The following is a 27608-nucleotide window of genomic DNA, read 5'->3' as shown; positions in this document are numbered from 1 at the left end:
AGGTGCCTCTTGAACACAGAGGAAATGGTTTCTCACCCTGGTGTCCACTTCAGAGGGCTCTCCCTGGGGCACAGAGCTCAGCCCTGTGGGCGAACAGAGGGGTGAGCCAACCTGCTTGCCTCCCACTGGGCAATGGCTGGGAGCCTCCACTGGGGCCGTCCTTCCAGGATGCACCTTGCAAAGAAGGTTGGCATGGGGGCCTCCAGAGTGCATCTGCATCCCTACCCCGTTGTTCTCACCAGCTCCTCCCCCTCACCTGGGGTCTAGCTTGGGCACTGAACACTCACAGGTTTTTCCTCCTTCAGTTTTGACCTGGACAGGAATATGAAGCAAATCTGAAGGAAAGGAAGTATCCCAGGCATTAATTTCCTGCTTCATATCTAAGATATGAGGCAAGGGAGCAGGCCTCCATTTGTGTGGGTGACCACCCTCCTCCCTGCCCCTTTTTTAAGAGTATTAATATCCCAGCCCAGATGTAGAAACTCTGCCAGCATTTCCATTAGAACCCTCATTTTTCAGGGTCTTTTCACTAAACCATAAAACTTTATACCTCATATTAAACAGATCCTAAAATGATCTTGGCCTGCTGTCAAGTTTTTTTTTTTTCCTTTTAAATATCTGTTTTAAGGAAAATGATCAATTAAAGGGGAAAAAAATCAATCCTCTTATTTCCAGTTTGTATGATCAGAAGATGCCTTTAAACCATCCTGTCCTGGAAAGGCACCTTTTATTAGACTTGTCTCTACTTGGCACAGTTACTTGGTAGGAGCTGGAAGGGCTTATATGAATCTGCATTTAAAATATGTAAAATCAATAATGAAATGCTTTGTATTAACATAATCCTGGGTAGCTCATGATATATTTATCAAACGAGCCAGTCAGTAATATCATGATTGCTTCAAAACAGAATTCAAAGAGCAGTCAGTTGGTAAGATGGATACAAACTAGCTCATTTGTGGAAGGAAGGAAGGAAGGCAGGCATGAAAGTTGTCAGAGACATGGCCACGGGGGCGGGGGAGTGGGGGGCGGTGGTCCAGGAAAGCTCAGCCTGCAGGACGGGGACACCCACGCTTCTTCCCCACTCTCCATAAAGCTGTGAGTTGGCTTACCTGGGGCAGTTCCTTATGAAATCTCCCTTCCATTCTGCTGACGGCAGCTGTGGACCCACCATTCTGCTCTAATGGGCCATAGAGGCGCCTGGCCAGGCAAGGACTCGCTGATGACATCATCACCGGTACCAGCCCCTGTGGTTATTTCGGTTTCTGGTCGATGACACAGGCATTTGTTACGTTCATTCTAGATAAGTTAGACCAGCGGTTTTCAAACTGTGTCCGGGGAGGCTGGAGGAGTGTCTTGGGGCCTCAGCGGTGGGTTCGGAGGATGGGGGGGGAACCAGAATGTAGGACCCCCACGCCTGTTCACGTCACCCAGTTCTGCATTTACCATTTTGGTGCCCTGGGCTTTGGCATATGATTTCATTTGAAAGTACTTGGAAGACTAGGGATCTAGGCTGAAGAGGTAGCGAACTGGTGACCTGTTGGGCCAGGATGGTTTTGGAAACACAACAAGAACATGAACATCTTTTGCTGGGAAGTCGCTGTCTGGCCCTGTGTGGGTGCCTGCCATTCCTGAGGTCTTGCTCCAGCCCAGGGACCTGACTCCTGGAAGCGTCAGGGCTCGCCACGAACCACGCTCCAGCGGAGACAGCAGAGTCAGGGACAGCAGTGGTAGAGAAAATACACTGCTGATGTCAGGTGCTCATCTTAACTCTTCAGTGTTTCTCTTGCTTATCCAAAGCTTGAAGCAAAGCTCTGGGTGTGTGCAAGGCACAGTTTGGGCTTCATTCATGAGAAAGTGCCACCACAGGAAAGAATGGCCACGTGGTAAATTGCAGCTGAATGGGAGAACTCAGGAGCCTGGATCCTCAGAAAATCACAGCATGTTAGAGCAAGAGACAGGCCTCAGAGATCACACTGGCCAGCCCTTCATCGATAGGGACAGCAGAGCCCAGGGCAGAGACGTGCCTTGCTATGTGCAGTCTCTAAGGGACAGTGCCCGGCCCTGCCCGTGTGTCTCTTCACTGGCCATCCCCTGCTCGTTTCTCCCCCAGGCCACCTCTGCCCCAAGTAACCAAAAACTGATGATCTGGACCGTGCTCCCAGGCCTGTCTCATGTACAAGTGTGTGGATTAATCCTTTGGCCTCTTTGCAACGTAGGAGACCAGTCAGGGGATGAGAACATCACTCAGATGCTCAAGCGTGCTCACGACTGCCGGAAGACAGCTGAGAATGCGGCCAAGGCCCTGCTCATGAAGCTGGACGGCAGCTGCGGGGGCGCATTCGCCGTGGCCGGCTGCAGTGTGCAACCCTGGGAGAGCCTCTCCTCCAACAGCCACACCAGGTAATTCTCGGCCCTTCTGCTACTGGACAGACGTGTGTGCGTCTGTGGTCTACTCACTGTGCCGGACATGTGGGGACCCAGCTCTCAGACTGCGAGGCTTGGATGAGGTCAGAGGTGCCCCCATGCTTGCAGCCTGCTCCACCTGGGGAATCGGGGGGTCAGCATGGGAGAGCTGGGAAGGGCCTTCCGTGGCCAATGTGGGGACCACAGTCCAGAGAGAAGGGATGTTTGCACAAGAAGGTGGAACCTGAAGGTGGAACCCAAGCCTCCCTTTCTGTCTGGTGCGCTCACTCCCATTTTGTTCCATTCTCCGTTTCTTCATAGTTCTTGATTTCTGAGAGCATCTGGGGTAGCATAAGGCCCATTTGCTGCAAACAGTCGCTAAGCATCCACGACCCAAGCTGCGTCCAATTTCTGGGCTCCATTCCCTTCCCTCTTCTCCTCAGGCCTCTGTCCTTCATAAGCTCTTCTAGGGCGATAGCCTCCTCCTCTCCTGTCTCTTTTGCTCTGCAGCGTGATGCCAAATTCAGAGCAGGTCATCAGCAGACACTCAGCGACGAGCCTGAGTTCAGGTTCAGTGTCTGTGAATCTAGAAAACTGAAGTGGGTATATGAAAAAGATGGGGAGGAAAGCAGCGAAGACCTGGCTGAGTATACTTTGTGGAAGCCACTGGATTTTTACATAAGGGGGTGGAGGATCAGAATGAAGCCTTTGCTAGCCATCTTCTCAGGTCTTACCACCCAAGCCCTATGAACGCCTTCCCTTTATGTATCAGTTCTAGGTCTAGAAACTACTTTGTTACAGATTCTCCTGTGGTAGCCAAATCATAAGACACAGGGAGGTGACTTACCCCGTTCGCACAGGGGAGAGAGCCTGGGCTCAGAGATCTGTAAGTGACTTGGCTAAGTAAGGTCTCACGGCTGACAGAGGCAAGTTGGGACTGAGCCCCAGCACTTCGGCACCAACATATTACTCTTGCCACTATACCAGGCTGCGTATCACGACATTAGAAAAACGGTGTCCACTCGCCAACCAAGTGATAAGAACCTCAGAAGGCTGGATGGGATCTCAGGAGCCAAAGGGGAAATACTGGCGTTTCCTTGGTGCCTGAAAGCAACTTAACGTTCCCGTCTCTCCTCCCACTGGCAGGACCCAGCCATCTGGCTCAGTGCCTCCATGTATCTGCCCCAGCCCCAGGGCCTCGGGAGAGGGGCTGCTCCCAACAACGGAGCTGGCCAGGTGCTCACAGGCTCTAGGGAGCCTGTCGCTTTTGACTCCGGCGCCCCAGTCATCTTATTCAATGAAACAGAGATTATAATTTATTTTTGTCTTAAAAACCACATTCTTCTGCTGAACACAGAAAGCAGATGCTCTCCTTAATGGCTTTTCCAGATGTGTATGATCTATAATTTCCTCGTTCATTCAGAGTAGAAACATAGTCCCTGGGCTGTCAGTGATGCTGTTCTGTTGAATCCATGAACACGAGAAGCCAATCGACGGGGAATATGTGCTGTTTCAGTAGCTTCGAAGGGGCGTGTTACACATCCTTTGCTCCCCACTCCCAAAATAATTTCGTTTTAATCCAGATCAGAGACAAATTTGAAGACAAAAGTAAGAACCCTCACCGTCCTTTTAGGGGAGATCCTCGTTTTGAATGTTTGCTAGAAATATTTTAATGTACAGGTGAGCCTTGATTCTGAGACAGTTTTCTTAGAGAAATTTAATTTTTGGTGATATCTTAACACAGGCTGAGATCAATTCAGGACATGGTCTTTTTTTTTTTTTTAAGATTTTATTTATTTATTTGACACAGATCACAAGTAGGCAGAGAGGCAGGCAGAGAGAGAGAGGGAGAAGCAGGCTTCCTGCCAAGCAGAGAGCCTGATGCAGGGCTCGATCCCAGGACCCTGGGATCATGACCTGAGCCGAAGGCAGAGGCTTTAACCCACTGAGCCACCCAGGCGCCCCCATGGTCTTTATTTTTTAAGGATGCTCTCAGCCTCAAATGGGTCTTCCATCAAAGTACAGTGGACTCTAATTCAGATTTCACTCTCTCGTCCTTAAAAATTCACTTTCACCCTCCTACCCGAGTCCGAGCAGCCAGGGTGGGCCCAGAAGAACCACATGCAGCCCACTGGCGTGGCATTCCACATTTTCTCGTCCTGACACAACCAGAATATTTTTATGTGACCCGTGGGCTCTGAGAAAACGTCCCAAACCACCAACCCTTTTCATAATTATAATGACTAATTTTGTGTGTAAATCTCACCATTCCAGCTCAGACATGCCCCCATGTCAAGTTTAGAGGGAGAAAGAGATGGAGTTTTCTGTGTTGGAGCTCTGTCTGGCTCCGTAGCCCCCTTTTCCACCCACGGTCACCGACTGGCCTGGAGAATCATAATCAGAGTGTCGGTCAGCTGTTCCTCAAGGTCTCAGGAAAGGAATGCGAAGTGTCAGGTCTCCAGATGCCTTTCCGGCAGCAGACGAATGGCTCCTGATGACAGAAGGGTCGTGGTTTGGGAAAGGAACAGCAGCAGAGTAGTTACCAGCGAGGAGAATAAAAATGGTAGCCAGCCCGTCAGCTGACGGTTGGCAGGAGCCTAGAGACACTGCTGTTTAGCTTTTGAAAAATTCAGTCCTAGCCTCATCAGCAGTTACAATAGACTTAATGGACTGAGGAACTAGGTAATGTTGATGGCCTGGATAGCTTTCTCAGCATCTCACAACAGAGGGGCCAGGGGACTAAATTGTTGAGATGGGAATAGGGAATCCTTAGTCAAGCCCACCCTTCCTGTCAAGCATCACAATTTCAGTTCATTCCATGGAAGCACAGTCATCGATCTCAATCTACAGAAGGACATGTGGCCAAGACAGAATAAGCCTCAGCAGATCTGTCCTAATAGAGACTAGAGCTGTGTCCCTTCTGTACCACTGTTGGGTGGGGATCACGGTGAGCTATGGGAGTCCGGGCACTGCAGCTTCTCTGGGGAGCGGCCAGGCACCTTCCAGGTATCAGGGTTCCACCTGGCTGACCATTCACCCCCAAGTTGGAGTAAGGGCAATGGAACTCAAGATGCCCACTGTTCACATTCTAAGCTTGTTGTCTTAGGTGAAGTCTCACCGGAGCAGAAAGGAGGGTTGATGACAGTGGAACCCTGTCCTTTGAAAGGATGGATGGGATTAGAATGGCCAGCCCATTAGGAAAAGCCTGGGCCACCACCATCAGCAAGCTTCTGGGAGTGAGAGACCAGATCTGGCTGTTGTAACTGTAATTGTTCTCATCCCTGTGAAGAAAGGAGTTGCTTTCTCATCCTAGCTATCAGGAGAATCCATCCACGGTCCTTGGAATTAAAGCTTAGAGGTGCTAGTACATTCTGAAGCCCAGCTCAGACACATTCCTCAACATGACAGCATGGTGCTAAGGCCTGCTGCTCAAATGGCCTTGTCATTTATCTTTTAGCCTCTATGAAGACTAGGTAGAGACCTGAAATGTGTTCTTTAAAGATTTTATTTATTTGAGAGAGAGCACAAGAGCAGGGGGGAGAGGCAGAGGGAAAGGGAGAAGCAGGCTCTCCACTGAGTAGGGAGCCCCATGTGGGGCTTGAACCCAGGACCCTGGGATCATGACCTGAGCCAAAGGCAGATGCTTAACCAACTTAGCCACCCAGATGTCCCAGAATTGCATGATCATTGTAAAACTAAATTAAAATCCAAGCATTATATCAAATTCTCCATAGGACGACTCTCACTGGAAAGGACACTACAAACAGTTCAGGGTGTATTTCCACAGTTTTACCTGTCCAGTTTTTCCTTTGTTAAGACCTTTTGCTGAAAATGACAGACTCCTATTCTGTCATAAACGGGGCCTTGTTAGAAGGCCATTCCACACACAGGAGCTACCCACATCCAGCCCGTGCTCCCCACACGCGGCCTTCATCTTCCTGCTGCAGGCAGGCACCCCAGATGACAGAAAACCAGCACAACTCCTGCATGTGTACTAAGGCTGACTGGTTTCACTGATGTCAAGTAAAAAAAAAAAAAAATTCAAGCTGGGACATCTTGCCCCAGGGCTCAAGTCCTCCTCTTCCCCCCACCCCCCCACCCGTCCTTGGTGGCCATGGCAGTTCCCACAGGAGCCACACAGGTGAGAAGAGAGGAGGTGGGTCCCAGGAGAAAATGGAAGATGGGAATCTTCCACCAGCAGGCCAAAGCACAGCATCTTTAAAAGTATGATTATATATAATTTTTAATCTGAGAATCCTATTATATGGACTCTCTTGAAATTTGTTTTTCCCCTTAGTATTAAATTTTTTTTCCATGTGACATTCGTGTCTGTCAGTAGCTTTCCACTCTCACACTAGAGGGCAGTCCTTCATGTATCCAAACAGCTTCCTCTCACTGGACATTCCTACCCAGCTTTTCACTATTAACCATTAGAGCCACCGTCCTGGACCCCATGCCTGTCCCTCTTGTGCAATTTCTGTGGGAAACTCAAAGAAACATAATTTACTGGCCCAAAAATGATTGTTTCCAAGGTCAGAGAGCCTCCATACATGATGACATTTTTCTCCTCTTCCTCCAAACACTTGCTAAAACTGGGTAGCATAGATTTTTTCGATTTTGCTGATCTCTGGGCAAAAAAACACCCTTAATACTTTCCTTTCTGTCTCCTAATTATTAGCGATGTTGAAAATCATTATAATGTTTAATTTTTCTAATGTCCGGGAAATTGTTAGCAACAGTGTAGCTGTGAGGCCTAGGTAGTGTCTATCTTGGTGTGTTACCAGTGACTGAATGAGGGAAAGGTTAATGTTTGGTTGAGAGAGGTCTCATTTCCAACACTGTTATAAGGACATCTTTACAAATGGCTATGGAAATAGAATCTGTTTCTCATTTGGACTTCCACTGACAGCTAAGTTCTTGGGAGCTTTCTGGAATGAGGCAGGTTTTGAGAACTTCGGTTTTCTGGCACCAGATTTCCCCTGTATTTTGTCAGATAATTTTTCTTCATTTAACCTCCACTTCTCCCAGAGAATTCTGATAAGCATCTGAGAGAATATAGACCTAAAAGGTTAGGATTGTGTTTAGGTGTTTTTAGTCCTTAGTGACAATCATCGGACGGGGTGGGGAGCTACCCACAGCCAACACTCCAAGATGTAGGCAGTTGACAAGGCCCGTCCTCTGTCTGGAGGAATGGGGCGTCACCTAGGAGTGGCTGACCCCCTCCTTCAAATCAGCTTAAAATGCTCAGCAAAACAGAAGGCCAGGCCTGATGGCATTTTCCTTCTGAAAATGAGCTGCACCTTGGTGGAAATGAGATCTTACTGGGGGCCAGATAAGACATTGATAAAAACCCATCTCTGGTTTTTGTGGCAAAGAAATGAAATGCCATTCTAGCTTTTTGCCATGACAAGATGAGGAGGCTACAGAAAAAATGGATTTTTCTTCTAAAACACAGGCTGGGGAGTTGTCTGGAGGTTGAGGCTGGGACATGAAGAAGTGGGGGACAGAGGACCAGATATCTGAAATCCGGCAGCTGCTTCACTAAACTTGAGTCCATGTCCCATCATGGCCAGGGCAGGTAGAAGGGTAGGGTGTCCCAGGCCACCGGCACTGACCCACCCCCCCACTCCCCCTGGCTGTAGGCCACCCCCTTGCAGTGTGCCAGAAGATTCCTGGCAACTCATGGACGTGGAGCAAAGCCAGCAGGAAGGGGCTCCCGCAGAGCATCCCGGAAAGGAGAAACCCACGTGACCTGGCCCAGCTCTCTGGGGGAAAAAAAAAAACAAAAAACAAAAAAAAAAACAGAACAGAATGCAAAGATGGGCTGTTCCACCATTCTGGGGTGGGCTGGGGTTCTCTACCTACCGTCCCCGAAATCCCTCTCAGAGAACAGGCCTCCCACCCTGGAGACGAGGAGCGACTGGTCCGGGTGGGCAGAGATTCATTCCCCCTTGAGAGCCAAGACCAGCCAGCATTCCAAGCTGGGAGAGCTAATGGATGACCTAACCCGGCCCAGCAGCCAACAGCCAGCCCTCGGGAGACCGGTAGCGCCTTTGTCTGCAGGAGGCAGAGGACAGGCCGGCTGGCTTCCCTGCCTTTCACACTTTCACAATCCTATTCCACAGTGGAACATTAGGCCACAAGGCAGAATTGTAATTAACCTCCCTGATCCATTCCCTGCTGGCTTCCCGGAAGGGAGGGAGGGAAGCCACAGAGCAGGGATGCAGTGTGTATCTGGAAATCAAACTTTGCTCTGTAAGAGCATTTTAGAGCACTGAACTTCCCACAAGGGTCCATCTGGGGAGGGAGATCTTGTTTCTTCTTTTTTGAAAACTATACTCATGGTAGAGATGGTGAAATAAAGACTGTCCCCCTGGCCAGGTATCAGGTCCCAGACCCTTGGGGGTCCAGGATATCCCAAAGCCTGTCAGCCTCTGCCTACCCGTGTTGGTGTTTCCTTGAACATTCTAGGTGGTTTCTGTAGTCCCGTCCAGCACTTGCTGCATTGCTTCTCCCTCAGCCTCCGTATTCTGCATGACTTGCTAGTTGGCTCTCATCCTTGCTAGGGAGCCCCCGAGTCTGTGCAGGGAGGTCCTGGAGGTGGGCACAGCTGTTTCTCCAACTTCCCCAGAAGGAGTGCTGCACTGGCCGGCCCTGCCTGCTTCGGGACCCATTGTTCCCTTCCAACAGCCTGGTGATGGGGGACTTACTTGTATTCCCATTTACTGCAGCCTGGGAATACTGGGTCATTTCCTCTGGACCATAAAGCCAGGCAGAGGCAAAGGAAGAACATCTGCTCAGGTCTATCTGATGTCAGAGATCTGCTAATAACCACCGGCACCTGCCACATCAGCCCAAGGGAGTATGGCCTCCCCCTAGAGATTTTCTGGGGGAGGGCAGCCCAGTTACCCGACAGGCTACCGTGCAAATGCCCGCCTGTCTTATGGGGTAGACCGGTCGTTCCCCAACCTGGCTGTGCCTCAGGAGATGGGGAGGGTGCGTTAGAATGCAGATTGCTGGGCCCACTCCCAGAGTTACCCCTCTAGAGGTCTTGGGGTGGGGGTGGGGCTGGAGCGTGCATTCCTAACAAGCTACACAGCTAGCCCAGCAGTGACTCTGGCCGCCACTGGGCACACCAGCCCTGTCGAGTGGAAAGTCTGCCCAAATAGTATCAATTTAGTGCCTGCGAGATAATTACAGAACTCTAAGCTTCTAGTGCCCTTCGGATTTTTAAATTTCTTTAAGTGAAAGAGAACAAAGCGTATTGGAGTATAAGTGTTCTATTTCTTAAAAAAAAAAAAAAAAAAAAAAAAGAAAGAAAATATGTCAAAAAACTCATCTGAGTGGTAGGTACATGGGTATTGGTTCATCTCCATGGTCTTCTTGACGTATTATTTTTTAACGTAAGGAAGGACGAGGATTGTAAAGGGAACCTCCAGCCCAGAGTCCCAGCTCCCCAGGAATCAATTTCATTCCTGAAGCCTCCTGGCAGGTCCCTGGAAGGGAGGTGCTACTGTTGCCCAGTGCACGCTGTCCAGACCTGCCGTGCCCCTGAGCACAGCTCCAGGCTCGGCCCTGTGGAAGGCACTGTGGACACGGCCCCCACCACAGTCAGCTCTAGTTTCATTGTCGTTCTTCTGCTGGATGTTTAGATGTCTGTCCCTCCAGGTCTGTGTTGACAGTCCATGAAGGTGAGCTCTGAGTCCTACTTGAATGGTTTTGTTCCAGGCAGGCCTTCCCCCATGGCTGGGGGCGGCCTGCTTTACTGCAGAGCAGGGTAGCTGCTAAGGGAGGGACCCTGAGCACCCCCTGGGAGAAGTCCCCCTAGTCCCCAAGTCCCACCGACCTCCCTGGTGCCCTCTGCTGGGGCTACTGTTAGCCCGTTCACTTCTCTTGAGCAGCTTGTTTCTTTATGAAATTGCCACCTGAAGTGCTCCAGCCAGACGGTGCTGCTGCTTCTCCCTTCTCGTCCTTTTGAAAATGCAGCTTGAGAAACCACAGGAACGGTGACTGATCATAATAACTGTATCCTCCTTCCTGCCGCCCAGCTTCCGCCATCTCTTCCTGAGATTGTCGCAAGAGCCCAGGATGGGTCCCCCTGCCTCTGCTCTTGCCTCCCTGTATCTCTCCTCAGCTCAGAGGCCAGAGGGATCCTATTAAGATGAAAGGCAGATCACGTCACGCCTCTGTCACAAACCCTCCATTGGCTTCCGTTCTAATTCTAGAGGGAAAGTCAACCCTTATAAAACCTGACAGGACCTGGCACCCTGCCGTTACCCATCCCCCTCCAACACATACCCTCCTCTCTGACCAGCTCTCCTCCTTCCTCTCCCTTAACTGACTCCAGCTCAGCCACACTCACTGCCTCAGGGCCTTTGCATTCGCTGTGTCCTCTGCCTGGATCGCTCTTCCTCTAAATATCCACACAGCTCCCTTTTTCACGTCCTGTGAGTCTTCTCTATCCGTAGGTCTACTTTATGTAACTTTTCATGCAGGTCCTCCCTACAACTCTGTTGCACAGAATAAGCCCATCTTCTCTTTGTGCTCCCCATAATTGCTTCATTTTTCTCCGTGGTACTTCTCACTGTCTGATGTACTCTGTATTTTACTTGTTTGTCTCCCCTGCTAGAATATGAGTTCTGTGATAGCAGCTTTTTTTCTAGGGCCTAGGAGAGTACCTCACCGTGGCCCTCCAGTATCACTTAAACGAATGATAGCTACATTTATTTCTTGAGTGCTTACTGCGTGCTAGGCACTGTTCTAAACCCTTTACATTACGACTTCATTTTACAGATGAGGAAGTAGGCCCAGGGAGGTTGAGTCATGCTTCCTGTAAATCTACCAAGTGGCAAAGGTGCTTGGGTTACAGGTCAAGGTAACACGTCTGTATTAGGGTTCTCCGGAGAAACAGGACCAATGGGGGTAGAGGTCACGGTATGTATATATGGGAAAAGAGTGATTAATTTTAAGGAATTGGCTCATACAATTATGGGGACTGGCAAGTCCTAAATCTACAGGGCAGGCACACTGACTAGAGACCCAAGGAAGTCTTGATGTAGCAGTCTTGAATCTGAAGGCTGTCCAGAGGCAGAATTTCTTTCTTGGGGGACCTCAGTCTTTTCTCTTAAGGCTTTCAACTGATTGGACGAAACCCACCTACATCATGGAAGGTAGTTTGCTTTACTGAGCGAATGATTTAAATGTTACATCTCGGGGTGCCTGGGTGGCTCAGTCGCTTGAGCGTCTGACTCTTGATTTTGGCTCTGGCCATGATCTCAGAGTCATGGGATCAAGCCCTGTGTCAGGCACCTTGCTCAGCAGGGAGACTGCTAGAGTTCTCTCTCTCTTTCCCTCTGTCCCTCTCCCCCCGTACTCGCTCACTCACACTCTCTTAAATAAATAAATGTTAAATACATCTTTAAAAAAAATACCTTCGCAGTGACATCTAGATGGGTGTTCGGCCACGTACCTTGGCGCTATAGACTAGCCCTATTGCCACATGAAATGAATCATCAGAACCTGTAAGGAGGTATTCCTCTCTGGGATGAAGAGGGTGGGGTGGGAAAGTGGCCCCAAAGGGTCTGTGGTGCTCAGAGAACTTGCAGTTCTAGTGGGAGTTTTCTGACTCAAAGATCACCCAAGCCCCAGGATGCTGGCTTCCTCCCGTGCACGGGCAGCTGCATGGCAGGGCTCCACCTCATCCCTTCTCCTCACCCTTGTCTCTAGAAGCCCTTATCTAGAAGCCCCATCTTCTAGATAATGTGTCGCACATAAGAGTGGAATGGTCCCCGGTCACACCTAGGTTATGGGGCCATTGCATCTGCTGAGTTGGGGTCCTGGGCCTGTTAGGGTTCCAGGATGAGGTGAGGAGGGCAGGCCTGGGCCTCCAGCAGCCAGCAGGCTGTGGAGACCACTCCTCGCTCCTGGCACAGCTTCTAGCAACAGGAGTCTTGGGAGGATGGGCCTGAGGAATGAGAAGTCACTGGTCCAAGTCCAAGTATACCAGTGTCCAGCCTCATGACCAGGCAAGCCACCTAACATCTCAGAGCTTCAGTCACCAAATCTGTAGTGACAGAGATGATCATGCCAACCTGGCCTGTTTTGATGAGAGTTCAGCGGGCCCCAGCTTGTATTCTAACGTCTTTCCAAGGCCAGAGCCATGAGGGCTATGTTATGTGTCGGCGGGACCAGCGTAGGTCCAGAAAAGCTGTAGATCCACACTGGACTCTAATGTTTGACGACTGACAGGGTGCAGAGGGCCTCATTCTGAGCCGGTGGGGACAGCCTGCCCACTGCCAGAAAAAGTCAGTGCCCTCTTAAGAGCCCGAGCCTCAGTTTTCCTGTGGTGCTCACCTTCGCATGGTAGCCTGGGTGACACAGAATCCTTCAGGGGCCGCTGTGTTCTCAGGGTTCATCCTAACTGCTCCTCAGGTCTGGCAGCCGTCACCATTCAGCACGGCTTCCAGGGCCCCGTGGTTGGACCTGGGTCCCTCTGGTGGACAGTATACTCAGCCGTGAGCCAGGAGGAATGGTGCGGTTGGTGGCGGGGGGTGGTGGGTGGGGAGGGGCTCCTGCTTTCTAAGTTGTCACAGTAGCAATACACATGGGGGTTTCTTTCATGGTATCCCACTCCCCCTTTTCCACCACACCTTCCAGCTCCTACCCCAAGGGGACTGCCGCAGTCCTAGACGTGTGTTTACACGAGTGAATACATACACATGCATGGATCTATACATCACACCATAGGTATTTTGTTCTTCAATTTTGTTCCTAAACATACCCTTTTTTTCTTAAGTCCGACCCACATGTATGGTTATTTTTTAATCAAATACTACTTTTATCCTATTTCTCCACTTAAAATATTTCCACCGTGTCATAATTACTACTGAAATGTCCATGCAACTTTTGGAATGTACCATAATTAACTACGTCCTCTATGCCACACAATGTCTTTGTGTCTTGTTGCTTCTGTGGGATTATTTCCTTAGAATTCCTTCTTAGGGTCCACATGTTGTGTTAAAGGGGGTAGACATTCCTGTTATTCTTCAGACTGATTTCTCTCCTAAAAGGTAGTATCAATGACCCAATGGCACAAAGAATGCTTTTTGGGGAGGTGCGCGGGGCGGGGGTTACCATGGAAGGCCGTTGAAGAGATGGGGTGTGGAAAGGAGTCCAGAACAAGACCCGTTCTCAGTGGCCGGAAACCGTGAGAGGTTTGCTCTGTCTCCTCAGCACAACTAGCTCCACGGCCAGTAGCTGCGACACGGAGTTCACTAAGGAAGACGAGCAGAGGCTGAAGGACTACATCCAGCAGCTCCGGAATGACAGGGCCGCGGTCAAGCTGACCATGCTGGAGCTGGAGAGCATCCACATCGACCCCCTCAGCTACGACGTGAAGCCCCGGGGGGACAGCCAGCGGCTGGATCTGGAGAATGCAGTGCTGATGCAGGAGCTGATGGCCATGAAGGTACCACGGGGCTGGGGCCCGAGGCAGCCCGGGGCCGTGTGCTGCTGGGTCCTCCAGGGGAGAAAGGAGAAGGCCCTCTGGAAGCAGGTCAGCCACGATGACCAGTCAACCCGCCGGGGTTCTGTCACCTCCCCCTGGAGGACAGCCAGAGCCTCATTTGTAGACAGGACTAGTTTCCGTGTGTCTGGGGCACTGAGGTTGAACATGACCCTGGAGGGTTAGAGGAACTCCGGGGGAGGCCTCAGGGTGTCTCAGCTCTGTTCTGGAACACCTCATTCTCCAGGAGAAGCCAGATCAGGTCCCTGGAGGTGGGAGCAGCCCCTGTCCCCATAAAAGGACCTCTCCCCTCCAGGAGCTTGGGGTGCTTCCGGGGTGGATGCTGATGTTAATGAGGAATAGAGGAGGACGGGGTGAGGACAGGTGCAGCGCTTGGATGAGACCCTCACTGTTCTGATGTCCTTTTCCCTTCCATGCCACACAGAGCCCACCAGCATCCTGACCCCCTCAGGGAAGTGGCCAGTGCCCTTCACATCCATGCTTCCTGATAAGATCCTGGCATTATTTGCTGGCATCTGGAAAGTGGGGGAGGGGGGTGGGCAGCGTCCTTGAACAGCTAGCCCCTCTCATTGGGAAGTGGTTACACGGCCATCCCTTCCATAGGACACACTTTGCACGGCTCTGGCCAGGGGTGCCAAGAATGGGGTCTTCTGCTGCTGAGTGCTTTCTCAGAAGACAGCTGTGGGGTGGTAAAGAACATTCTTGGTCTGTGTTCCCAGCTCCCCCTGGGAGCTCCTCAAACCCTTGGAATTTCCTGACTGGGAGCAGTGTCTTTGTTATGCTAATGCAGCCACTACAGGCCGGCCGCCTGAAAGCCAGCACCTGGACTGTCCCTGGAAGGATGGAGCCTGTGATTATAGGGTTGGTCGTTGAACACCTTGACCAAGGAGGGAAGGAGGGCTGCTGATTGAGTTTCCCTTTGTGGCCAGTGATTTCATCCATTGTGCCCAATCATGAAACCCCAGTAAGGTCCCTGGGCACCGAGGCTCGGGAAAGAACTGCGTTCAGCGCTCTTCCAGGCACCCCCGTGTGCACCCCCTGTGGTAAAGCCCAAGTCTTAAGTACAGCGCTTTCCTGATGAGTTGTTGATCCGAGTGGGTTGTGCACGCCCCCCGAGTGGGCGAGAAGGGCAAGTGGCCCGGGGATCCCCCAGTACTTATGGCTGGTATTGGAAGTGAAGGCGGTCTGAGAGGATTGTCCTCACCTGGGAGGTGTGCGAGAACTCGGGAAGCTCAGGCCAGTGTGTTGGATTGTGTGCCCCCCGCTGGAGCCGGAACAGGATAACTACTGGCCAGGAGCACGATCCCGCAGGGCTGCCACCAGGTCTCAGCAGGCCTGGGGCAGAGGTGGGCACTTGTAAGGCCTGCGGACGTGGCAAGTAGGAGCTGGGAGCCAAGTCCCCGAGCCTGCCCTCCCAATTCCACTCTCTTGTGCACAAAGGCCTGATTGACACAGCCTTGGGTTCTGCAGTGTCTCTGGCCCCCGGGTGTTGAGACAGGAAGGGCTCTCAGGGACAGAAGCCAGCTTGGGGGGGCGCCTGGGTGGCTCAGTGGGTTAAGCTGCTGCCTTCGGCTCAGGTCATGATCTCAGAGTCCTGGGATCGAGCCCCGCATCGGGCTCTCTGCTGTCTAGGGGAGGCTGCTTCCTCCTCTCTCTCTGCCTGCCTCTCTGCCTGCTTGTGATCTCTCTGTCAAATAAATAAATAAAATCTTTAAAAAAAAAAAAAAAAAAAAGCCAGCTTGGGGACCAGAGGCAGGTCCTTTGGGCCAGGTGGGTCGAGGAAGTACTGCGTTAATAGCTCGTCAGTGGTGTCTCCTGTTGAAACCACCACTGTCCCTGCAAGAGAGCAGGCCCCCCTCTGGTTAACTCACCTCTGGAAAGAAGAGCCACCAGCAGTGTCAGCCCAGCACCCTCAGGGCCTTGCTCAATGTGTCCCTGTCCTTGGCAGTGGCTCAGTCTTGAGTCTCGCTGAATCCTGGGAAGACTTTGGGCAGTGGCAGCGGATTAGGAATGAGCCCTTTGCTTCCGAGCTGGCTTATCACCACCCACCCACTCCGCTCAGACCCTGACTTCTGCTCATCTGGGGAATCCTCCTGCAACCTTGGCTGATTTCTCCTCTCATTGCCCATGAGCCGGGCACTGGGTCCATCATCACAGTGCCTTTCTCCCCAGTCAGGAACCCTGCTTGTGGGCCTTTGTGCCCTGCGGCATGAGTTCTGAGGCTGCCCTTTCATTTTGTGTTCCAGTCATCATGTTCAATTTGGCCAAAGACTAAGTATTTCCTTTTTTTTTTTTTTTAAGATTTTATTTTTTTATTTGACAGAGAGAAAGGTCACAAGTAGGCAGAGAGGCAGGCAGAGAGAGAGAGAGAGAGAGAAGCAGACTCCCCACTGAGCAAAGAGCCCGATATGGGGCTCGATCCCAGGACCCTGAGATCATGACCTGAGCCGAAAGCAGTGGCTTAACCCACTGAGCCACCCAGGCACCCCTAAGTATTTCCTTTTTATATTTGAGCCAACATGTGTGATAAATTCCAGGTTACTCTGGCCAGGAAAGACATTTTTGGTGGTATAAAAGATTCCCTTTGCTATTTGAAAATAAAATGTGTATACATCCTAGAAATTGTCTAAAAGAGTAGAAATGATGTGTCCAGGTGGCTCAGTAGTTAAACTTCCAACTTCCACTTGGGGCTCTGTGCTGGGCATGGAGCCTGCTTAAGATTCTCTCTCTCCTTTTTCCTTCCTCCTCTCTCTCTCAATTAATTAAAAAATTTTAAAAAGAGCAAAAATTATAAAAAGCTGGGAGAGAAATAACCCACAATATGGTCTAGAGACAGCCATAGCTGGTGTTCTGGCTCTGGGCCCTTTTTCGGTGAGGTCTGCGAAGGATAAACATCAGAGTCCTCTCTCCCTCCCCTCTGCACCACTCTCTTCATTTTAAATATTTATTTTCTAGTGTTTCACCTGTTATCTCTGGTTCTCATAAATGCTGATTCTGTCTCACGTGATTCGTTTCCATTTCCTTTTCATGTGGGTCGAGGGGAGGGCGTGCCTACCAGCTCACCGTCAGTGGAGATGGTGTCTTCCATGTCTTGTGGGTCCTGGCTTGTAGATGTCCCTACAGCGTGGTTGTGTGTGTGGATCTGTTGGGACCCATGGATTACAGAGGTCTGGGGCTGGTTTCTATTACGTTCATGACTTAGGATTCCTGTTTCATCTCTATATATAACAAGTGTGTGGCTCCAATTTCTCAAAAAGAGGCTGAGGGATAGGCTTCCTCATCACATCTCCAAAAAGGAAATCATCTAGTCTTTTACTCTAGGCAATACTTGGAGCGTCTCTGCTCATGTGGGGGGGTGGGGGGCGGTCTCCATTCTGGCTCTTTGCCCTGTCCTTAACTCCGATGCCAGAAGCCCAGGTCCTAGGGCCTCCATACTGGTCTGAAACCTCTTTTGGCTTGTATTATGGCCACTTTGCCTTTCCTCTTGGGCAGAGTTCCTTCTTCATTTCTGGCACTCATGGGTTCATGTTTCCTTCTTTCAGGCTTGCCTTTATATGTTTGTTCTGGGTGTGACTAGTCCCCTTGGCTCAGTATGCAACATTGCCAGAACCTTCAGAATCCTATTTCTAAGGGAAAACGAGTAGAAGGCTTCTGTGTATGGAAACATCTTTCATGCTGATTTTATAGCTCATCTTTAGGAAAGGTCTGGGGGCTGCTTTTGAGTAGTCACTGGACACACTGCCTTCTGCATGTCTAACGCCTCCCCAGCCCTGATCTGAATATTACAAGTCGTAGTGGGTGCCCTCTAGGTGTTTCCCTACACTGGAGGGTGAGAACATCTACACTCCAGGTCTGGCTCACCCAGAATAACATACCAGGCCTGTGGCTTATTATCTCAGAAGGGTCAGTTCAGGGGTAACTAGAGTTGGTGACCTTGGTGAATCCTTCTCAAGGCAGTGACTCAATTACAGAGAATCTTTTTAAGTAAAATCACAGAGTGAGCAGGGAAGACACGTGTGGTGGTCACGTGGTGGTGGAATCATGACTGGAGTCATGCATGGGCTCACCTGGAAGGAGGGACTATAGCTTTAATGGTTAAGAGCCAGACAGCCTGGGTTCAAACTCCGGCTCCCAATTTACCCAGTAACTGTGGGCAGGTGGGTTTTCCTCTGCATGCCTCAGTTTCCCATCTGTATAGGGAGAGGTTCATAATGCCTACCTCAAGTTGGAAGAATTAAATGGGTCACTTTGTATAAACGTCTAAAGCAGCGTCACATGCCCAGTAAATGCTGGTGTTTATTGCTACCTGGTTCCTGGTCCCTGTTTTCGAGTTACTTCTTACATACTCTCCCCCAGAAAACTCTAACTGGAGTTCTCTGAGACACTTTGACAAGTTATCTGATGAGTAGTCACCTGTGAAGGACTCTGTTTCCATTGGTCTCATTTGGGCCTCCTGCAGTAGGTAAGAGCTGAGGTGATCTCCTTGCTGTGGGCCCACGCCACCCACCGGCTCAGCTGTGGGGCACCAAGGGAGGGTTGACAATGTGGATTGGGGCCATGGAAAATGGAAAAGGAAATGGGAATTGGAAGGGAGCCGGTCAGACCTTGCGTGGACGACCCTCCTTCACAACGTCTTTGGCGGCTGGAGCATGGCTGATGCACGCTGGAAAACTGTTCCCAAAAGAGACAGGTGTGCCCCTTGGGGGTTGGAGGGCAGGAGTGGTGGGGGGAGCTATGTTCCAGTTGTTTGAAAGGTTTTTCTTACAGTGAGCCAAAATCTGCTTGCCTGTACTCCCCTTTATTTATCTCTGTTCCGGTCCGCAGAGTGACAAAGCACGTGGCTTTGTCCACATGAGTCCTTCAGATGGCGGGGAGAGAGCTGGCTTGCGTCCTCCCAGTCCTCTTCTCCCAGCTGCAAGGTGGTAATTCCACCACAGGGCGCGGGTCCCAGCCTGGGACGCCCTGGTCGGGGCCTGCTTTCCCACGCGCCGTCCTGCTCCCACAGCGTGAGCACCTCACACCGTCTGTGCTCTGCAGGAGGAGATGGCCGAGCTGAAGGCCCAGCTCTACCTCCTAGAGAAGGAGAAGAAGGCCCTGGAGCTGAAGCTGAGCACGCGGGAGGCCCAGGAGCAGGCCTACCTGGTGCACATCGAGCACCTGAAGTCCGAGGTGGAGGAACAGAAGGAGCAGCGCATGCGCTCCCTGAGCTCCACCAGCAGCGGTGGCAAGGAGAAGCCTGGCAAGGTAGGAGTGAGGGCGCGGGGACGCCCCAGCCCCGGCCTTACCTCCCCCCAGCCTCCGTCCCCACCCCGCCCCACAGCCTCAATTTCCTTATTTGCAGGAGAACTGCAAGCCTTTCTAGATATCTTAAAGAAGGTAACATTTTGAGTGCAAAGAAACCAAATCCACTTTTTAAAAAAAAATTGCATGTGAGGCATTAGTGACCACATTTTCATATGCCACAGTCTGACCAGGGGAGTGATCGGTGCATTTGTCCAGGGGTCTGATACTGGGCCACCTCCTTGGCTCCCCCGCCTGGCACAGTGACCATCTCCTGTGGCCTGTTGGTCACATCTGTACTGATCATCGCATTGGTTGGCCTTCTGTAAACCTCAGCACTGAGGAAGGAGTGGGTACCCCCATTTACACGAGGGAAATGGGGCTCACAAGACTGAGGGGGTCTTGCAGCTAGTAGGTGCAGAATCAGGATTTAACCCGAGTTTGGCTCATGGCCCTCCTCTTCTCATCCATGATGCCGTGCCAGCTTCTGTTGGCATCTCTGCCGATGGCGAAAGGGGAGGCTGGAAGCCGCTCAGGCAGAGGAGGAGGAAGGCGGGCCCTAGATCACACACAGGGTGTCACAGAGTGTGGGCTGACAGGGGATGTCATCTGGCAAACTCACATTCTCGTGAGCCCAGAAGTCTTTTTCTCTAGAATCTAAGCTCATTCCATCATACCATATCTCAGAATTATTCTGAATATTGCGTTGAGAAAAAAAATACTGCGGACGCTGAAGAATTACATCCTCATCCCAGGATATGGAAATTTTGTATTCTGCATTGTATTTTCTCTTCTTAATAAATGCTAGCTTCTCCAAGTCCCAGTTGGTTTCCAGCCCAGGACCCAGGGGCATACGCTGACTTGCCGGTCTCAGGAACAGCTTTTCACAGCCCAGATGCAGGGGTGTCCGTGGGAGTTTTGCACATGGAAAGGAAGCAACTTGCCGATTGGTGTGGCAGTCAGTGACCACTCCCTAAACAGCTAAGAACTGTGGAGCAAGCTTCACAAAGGGCCACAGCTACACTCTGTCCACCTCTCACCTAGCAAGAGACTCAAGGGAGTTCAAGTCCATGGCCTTTGGCTGGGCCATCTCTCCCAAGACCTGGCTGCTTGCCTGTCATCCACTCACGAGATAGATGGGAGCTGGTCGTGCTGAGGTGCCAGAGGCAGTTTGAGGAGTTTCTATCCAGAGAGGGACAGTGATGGGCAAACAGATGATTGTAACACGGTGACCTACGATCAAGGATCAATTCTTCGTGAGTGGGAGACCATGGGACTGACGCAGAGCCCAGGTGTGATTTGGGACTGGTTTCCCGAACCGAGAGTTAGTGGAGAAGGGCACCTACCCGATGAGGAGTGTTGGGGCAGAGAAGTCAGTTCTCTGTAAGGGAATGGAATGTTGAGGGCAAAGACCCAGAGGGAAGAGGAATATTGGTACATTGGCTGACTAGGTGAGGCAGCTGTGCTATCCGGAGGGCAGTGAGAAGTCACGAGGGTTTTGCAGCAGGGGATGACGTGTCCCCATCAGGGCTTCAGGGGGGTGCCTGTGAGGGTCCCCATGAAACCATCTGCCCACTGCCTGCAGAGTGGAGTCTGGGTGGACAATAGCCTACAAAGCGTTCCATGTGGTAATATCTGTGGTTCAAGAAAATGGGGTTTCCCCTTTTAATGGGAAACACCTTAAAAATCTGTACAGCCATTCGAGCCTGTTTCCAGTCACTCTGGGACAGAGCTGAGGGACAGAGCTCCAGTGTTCACCAGTGTGTTCTTAAGGTGTGGTGGAAGCAGACCTACCGGGTTCTTGCCAGAAGGTCCATGAGCCGAGCATTTTCCCCTGGTTCTTGGTGTTTATTTTGACTGAGAGAAACACTGTGTGTTTCCCAATTGTGTGGAATGGCTTCAAAGTACAGAAATCTAATGGAAAAGGCCAGATGGTTTTATTTTTAAATTTTTTTTTTTTTACATTCAAGTAAGAAGCTTTATAAGAGAGAAGAGTACCTTGTGTTGCTGAGGTAATGAAGTCATTGTAAACCGATTGTCTTGTCTTTCAAACATCAGATGCATTTACTCTTTCAGTGAAATGTCCCTTCTGGGCTCTTCATTTGACCTCGTTGGTCGACAGCGGAGGCAAGCAGTCTGTAGGAAGGGTTGCCAAACTGTGATGAAGCCAGAGCCATTATCTTAAGGGCTTCAGGTCACACAGACATCTCTGCAAGTCCAGAACTGGGCTGTTCTAGAGCTGTGTCCTGAAAGCAGACCCAGTGTGGACCTAGAGGGGTGTGGGCTGTGTTCTAATTACATTTCATTCACCAACACTAAAATTTCATAGGATGTATACACATCACAAAATCATCTTTTTTTCATGAGTTTAAAAATCGGAAACAATGCTTAGGCTGCAGGCCTTAGAGAAACAGGTTGCAGGCAAGGCCTGGAGCTCGTATGGCCACTCTGGCCCCCGGGGCGGGTGTCGTGTTTGCTTTCAAACTGCCTCCAGCCCGCTAGTTGGAATCCTACCCAGGCTGCCTTCAGGTTTTGCAGCTCTTGTCTCTGTGCAACAGATAGTACCACATGTGTTCAGGGAGAGGCACCGGGCGAGGCAGAGCCACCCGGGCTCTAAGGACCCTTAGGAAACGTTAACATCACATGGGAGCCGATATGCAAAGAGAGAGGGTGTTGGAAACTCAGCAGATGCCAGGGGCTGGCAGCGGGGGCCTGGGTCTACAGAACCAAGATGCTGGAGAGGGGTGGGGAAGGCAGCGCAGGTGGAGGGCGGGGCAGGGTAAGGGGCAGGGCGAGGTGTCCGGAGCCTGGTGGGGCTGCCACAAAGGGCCCCCGAGGGTGGTCCTGTGCTGGAGAGAGCTGAGGGAGACCCTGTGCCCTCCTGTCATCTGGACCGGAGTGCTCAGTTCTTACATCCCAGCGTGTGACAACTTTCCTTTGACCTCACATCTCCTGGGAAAGACCACAAGCTTTTTGTTCTTAAGCCCTCAGTTCATGTCTGCCGAGAGGAGCGCCCCCCAGGCTCCCTGGTTCTTCAGCACGGCTGCTGCCCTCCATCTGCACACAGGGAAAGGAGTGCTCCAAGGGGTCTGAGTGTTCCTTTACGAGTAGTTTGAATTCCATTTAGGATTTTAGAGTTCCGGCTCTCATGCTTCTTCATCTATCAGATGAGAGGACTGGGTTTAGATGATGTCAAAATTCCTGTCTAAGGTTAACATACAAGTGGGGTCACAACCAAAACTAAGGTAACATGTGTCTGCTGTATTTCAACTCAAAAAAGGGGGTGGTTAAAGGTGGCTCAGTCCGTTAAGCATCTGACTCTTGATTTGGGGTCAGGTCGTGATCTCAGGGTGGTGAGATGGAGGCCTGCTGGAAGCCATGCATCAGGCACCACCCCCTCCCACCCCACTCTCTCTCTCTCCCTCTTTCTCCCTCACACACACACAACACACATACACACATGGAGGGTGCACATCTGTCTTCCTTTTTTCCTGGATGATTACGCTGAACCCACTTAAGCTCCCAAATCTAAAGAAGATTGGTTTTCTCCCAAGAAGTGGGTTGCGGGAGGGGGCAAGAACACTGAGGTGCATTTCCCACTCATCTTTTATGAATCACACCCCAGTGGTGAAGAGCACAGAGCTGTAACCAGCTCACCTGGGTTTGAATTCTGGGTCCACCCTGTCCTAGCTGATGACTCGGGGCAACGTAACTGCTCTGTGCCTTCGTTTTCTCCTTGGTAAACGAGTAAAGACATTGTCTGCCTCAGCAGGTCACCACGAAGAGTCAGTGGGAGAACATGTGTGAGGTGCTCAGAGCATGCTGGGAGTCCCCATCGCCCACAGCCAGCCTGCAAGGGTCCAGGGAAGTGGGGCAGATCTGCCTTGTGCTTCCAAGGTGCTCCCAGGGCTAACCAGAATGTGTCTGCTGTCCTCAGGACTGTGCGGATGCCACCTCCCCAGCTCTGTCACTGGCTGAACTGAGGACAACGTGCAGCGACAGCGAGCTGGCTGCCGAGTTCGCCAACGCCATCCGTAGGTAAGCCCCCTCCCCACGGCCCCAGGGAGCGATGTATTCCTGGTTCTCTGGGCACACGTGTCAGCTCTTCATGGGTCATTACAGGGAAGGAGCAGGTGCCGAGAGGTCTGACTCTTACCCAGGCCTTGGAGGCTCAGTGTGGAGAAGGTGTGGTGCTAGGCCTTTTGAGGGGGGAGTGGCAGGGGAGAGCACAGAGGCAGTCATTTCATCTACAAGCGGGAGAGGTCTCTTTGCTTTCTTCTTGTGCTCCTGCATTGACAAGGACAGTGCTAAATGGTGATGATCAAACAGTCATCTTTGTCTCATTCCCAACACTAGTGGGAACACTTTCTTTCAACATCACTGGCTCTTTCCAATCAGAAGACCTCATAGGTTTATTTACTCAGTCCTGGACATTCTTCCCCTGCTGTGTCAGAGTTTCTTTCCCTCCCTTCTTCCTCTCCTTCTGCAAGGACAAACATGCCGACTCGTCCCGATCTGTCTCCCACATCGTCAGCTGGCATATTCCCACCATCATTTGCAGTGCCGTCCAGGAGGCATGGAACACAAGCCACCTAGGAAGTTTCACATTGTCTGATAATCAAGTTCAAAAAGTAAGAAGAGGGCATCTGGGTGGCTCAGTTGGTTAAGTGTCTTACTCTTCATTTCAGCTCAGGTCCTGATCTCAGGGTCATGAGTTCAAACCTCATGCTGGGCTCCATGCTGGGTGTAGAGCCTAATTTATTTTATTTTTTTAAAGATTTTATTTATTTGACAGAGATAGAGAGCACAAGTAGGCAGAGCAGCAGGCAGAGGGAGAGGGAGAAGCAGACTCCCCACCGAGCAGGGAGCCCAGTGTGGGGCTCGATCCCAGGACTCTGGGATCATGACCTAAGCCGAAGGCAGACACTTAACTGCCTGAGCCACCCAGGCACCCCGAGAGCCTATTAAAAAAAAAAAAAAAAGTAAAAAGAAAGCCAAAAGTCCATGCTAATTTATTTTATTTAACCCAGTGTATCCAAAATATCATTTCAATATGTAATTAGTATTTTTAAAAAAATGTTTAAGATAGTTTTCTTCCTCTTCCCCCTCTTCCTCATTCTTCTTCCTCACTAAGTCTTCAAATCTGGTATATATTTTGCACTTACAGCACATCCCACATTCAAACCAGTCAGTATTTCAAGTGCACAGGAACTCAGGTCATCATTCTAGAAAGGTTCTTTGGCTCAGTTTTCCAACTCACAAATTTCTTCTCAGCTATGTCCGTTGTGGTGTGTGGCTTCTATGTTGAGTTTTTTCATTTTGGTGATGAAATCTGTCCTCTCTTTTTTAAGAAGATGAGGATGTTTATCATTTATATTCTAAAAATGTAATTCTGTCTGCTGTAGTAACTCTGTTTCCTCACGTGTAAGTTCTTTTTAGAGTTGAGTTTTGTGACTCTTGGTTTTGGGTCACAAGGCCAACTGTTGGGCTTCCAGTCCTACTGGCTGACGACACCTCTCTGTGCAGATGGGGCCACAGGGTTGGGTCCCCTCCTGTCTGCGTGGCTGGCGTCCCTGGTTGGGCACCTCTGAATCCCCTTCCTCCTCTGGCAGCTTTCTTCCCTGTGCATTTTGAATTGTGGTTTCCCTTTTCAAGAAGAATAGAAGTCTGCCAATGTTTTATGATTGCTCATGGTTTCTGGTATACAAAGAGTGCTCCTTGCTTTCTTGACATGCTTGAGGATTTCTTTGAAAATGGGTTTGCCATCATTTCTGGGGGTAGGAGGCAGGTAGGAGGGGGTAGGAGCCACTCCGTCTGCTGACCTGACCCAGCCAGGGCTGTTTCTGTTCCGGCGTGGCCTCCTAGCGGAGGGTGGATGGAGGCTGCCTGGTGGGGAACTTCACTGCCCTCCTGATCTACTCACTGTCCTTTGGTGTCTTTCCTCCCAAGCCGTAATAGCTCTGCTTCACGTTGCCAGCGCCTCTGGCCACGAGGTTAAATGGTAGTTGCTTTGCTTGAGGTGGGAAGAGGAAAGAAAGCAGCGCAGGGAAAATGCCCTCAACAAATCCTCACGATGGCGTGACTGTGCCAGGAACATGGGCGGCAGACCCACTCCCTGCTTTCAACTGGGAGCCATTTGGATGTTGCATCTGTAAGCTAAGCCCCTCAATTTTTCAAATTCCCCCAACCCCCAAGGCCTTCGCTGGCACAAGTAGGATGCGGGTTCTGCTGACTAAACAGAGAGAGACTTCGTTTGTTTTGTCAGTCACGATGGGCTTCCAGTAAGCAGCCGAAAGTTGGTTAGCATGGATTTCTAATCAAGACCCAGATAGATGGAGCCAAGAAAGAACCCACAGGGCTACAGGAAGAAGGAAAATAACATCATTATATTGTAAATATAGCCCAGGAACTGGAATAATCATTTCATGGGGGCAGAGGATTTGGACACCTGAGAGCTGAGGTCTGGGGCTGTTTTCATTTTTAAAAATCAAGTAGAAACTACCATCTTCTTTGAAGGTCTTAAATCACTGCCAAACTCGTGGTTACAGTCGGTTGAGGGAAATCAGCCTTGTATTTTCAGAAACAGTCCTCCCTTAAAAGAGGATGGGTGCAAACACCAGTGTTGTGGGGCCGGGCATCCAAGCTGCAAAGAGCAGGGGTGGGGAGGGGCTGGGGGACCAGGCAAAGCAGTGGTCTTTTCGGGAGGAGAAACCCCTCAGGAAGGTGCCTTGTGACATCCGGGTTGCTGGTTCTAGGTCACGGCCCTGTCCCAGGCAGGTCTCCCCGAGAGCTACCTTGCCGGGCTTCCGTCCCCAGCACCGCCCTGTGTGTGTCTTCTCCCAGCCTTATGTCTGGAACCAAACCAGGACACGCTGGCTGCGTCCCTTCCATCCAGTCTGATTCCATCCCCTCCATTTGCGTGAACGTTGGCGGCACGCTCGTGGCTGTAGGGTTACCATCAAAGCCCGTCTGGATGGCCGGGTTTCCGGTTCCGCACAGGAGTTTTCTCATGGGGCTATCCCGCTCTGCTGCGTTCTGCACCAGCTGTGTGCAGAACGCATCTGCATCCCTTCTTCATCTCCGATCCCTCTCTTGCTCTCGGTCCTGGTAAACTCGCAGTGAGCGGCCTTTCCAGCAGAGAAGCGAACTGTAAAAACGCGGCTGAGAATGTATTTTCAGAAATGACTCTGCTCTCTAGCGGTCTGGGGTTTGAGTGGAGCCCTCCTTCGGGACCCGAGCCCACCCGAGAGGAGAGGCTGTGGCATCTCCGCCCTGTTCTTGCAAGGCAGCGAGGAGCAGGCGTTGCTCTCCACAGGCTCGGGGTGGGCTGGGGACCCGCATGGCAAGGCAGAGGTGTTCCCCAAGGTCAAACAGGGAGGCAGTGGGGAAATAGTGAGACTTTACCCCCTCTGGGCCCCGTGCGTGTGCTGACAGCGGTGCTCCCAGATGGGTGTGAGCTAAACCCGCTTGTGTGGGCTCCCCTGGAGACTCTGGCCACCGCAGTGTGCATGGTCTGGGCAAACGGGAACGTCCGCACCCCTGGCACATGACCGTGCATCTGTGTCCTGAATGCGGAGGGCAGATGAAGTGGGGCACGCTTCCTCCAACACACACAGCCTCGTCCAAGTGGGGAAGAGGTATGGCTGCTGTGCTCTTCAGTGCTAGAGGGCAGGGGAGAGTGGGGAGGGGGTGTGACACAGTGACCACTTCAGATGTTCCCACATGCACCTCTCAGGACCCTGCTTGGTGGGCCAGCAGTACCTGGCCCTAGCTCTCCCACAGCCCACTGCAGAGACTGGCCAGCCTGCTTCTGCTGGGGATGAGGCTGGGGGCGTCTAGTCCTAGGCCCACCCGGGGCTCTGCTGAGCCCTTCAGGGAGCTGGGGTCTGCAACCTGGGCACGCATGTGTGCCAGATCATTCCATAGATGAATGTTGGAAGATCAGTTCCTTGCAGTTGTAGGGCTGACATGCCGTTTCCTTGCTGGCTGTTGGCCTGTGGTAACTGGGCTCCTGGAGGCCTCTGACATGCCTTCTACACAGCCCCCTCCCTCCTGAAAGTCAGCGAGGAGAACCTCCCACTCATTACATCCCTTGCCCGCTGTAAATCTCTTTTAGGAGGAGCCTGGTCCCTTTTAAGGGCTCATCTAATTAGGTCAGGTCTTCCCAGAATAATCTTCTTATCTTCAGATCAGCTGTTTGGGGCCTTAATTACATCTGCAGAATTCTCTCCCAGCAGCCCCTAGATTGGTTTTTGACTGAACTGACTGGGAGAAGGTGGGTCTGTACTAAGGCGCTACAGTCTTGGGGGCCTCTTTAGAATCCTACCCAGCTCATCTTGTTACTTAAAACCTTCCGGAGACTGCAGCAGGGTCCAAACTCCTTAGCAAGTGTGTGATTTGA

The 27608-nt window shown here is 51.2% G+C and overlaps 1 protein-coding gene across 2 annotated transcripts in view; it reads left to right on the top strand.

The window, feature by feature from the left end:
- Positions 1 to 27608, top strand: part of LOC111148328 (mutated in colorectal cancers) — a 412174-nt gene that overhangs the window by 373300 nt on the left and 11266 nt on the right. For both annotated transcript variants that reach the window (XM_022504835.1, XM_022504836.1), the window contains 4 exons: positions 2217 to 2400; positions 13636 to 13870; positions 18965 to 19171; positions 23145 to 23245. In XM_022504835.1, the coding sequence (XP_022360543.1) occupies positions 2217 to 2400; positions 13636 to 13870; positions 18965 to 19171; positions 23145 to 23245 (727 nt within the window). The remainder of the gene's footprint in view (positions 1 to 2216; positions 2401 to 13635; positions 13871 to 18964; positions 19172 to 23144; positions 23246 to 27608) is intronic.

This window comes from Enhydra lutris, unplaced genomic scaffold (genome assembly GCF_002288905.1).
Source record: "Enhydra lutris kenyoni isolate GAN:26980312 unplaced genomic scaffold, ASM228890v2 scaffoldscaffold19, whole genome shotgun sequence".
Lineage (NCBI taxonomy): Eukaryota > Metazoa > Chordata > Mammalia > Carnivora > Mustelidae > Enhydra > Enhydra lutris.
The sequence above is the reverse complement of the archived record's forward strand: the minus strand, read 5'-3'. Positions and strand labels throughout refer to the sequence as shown.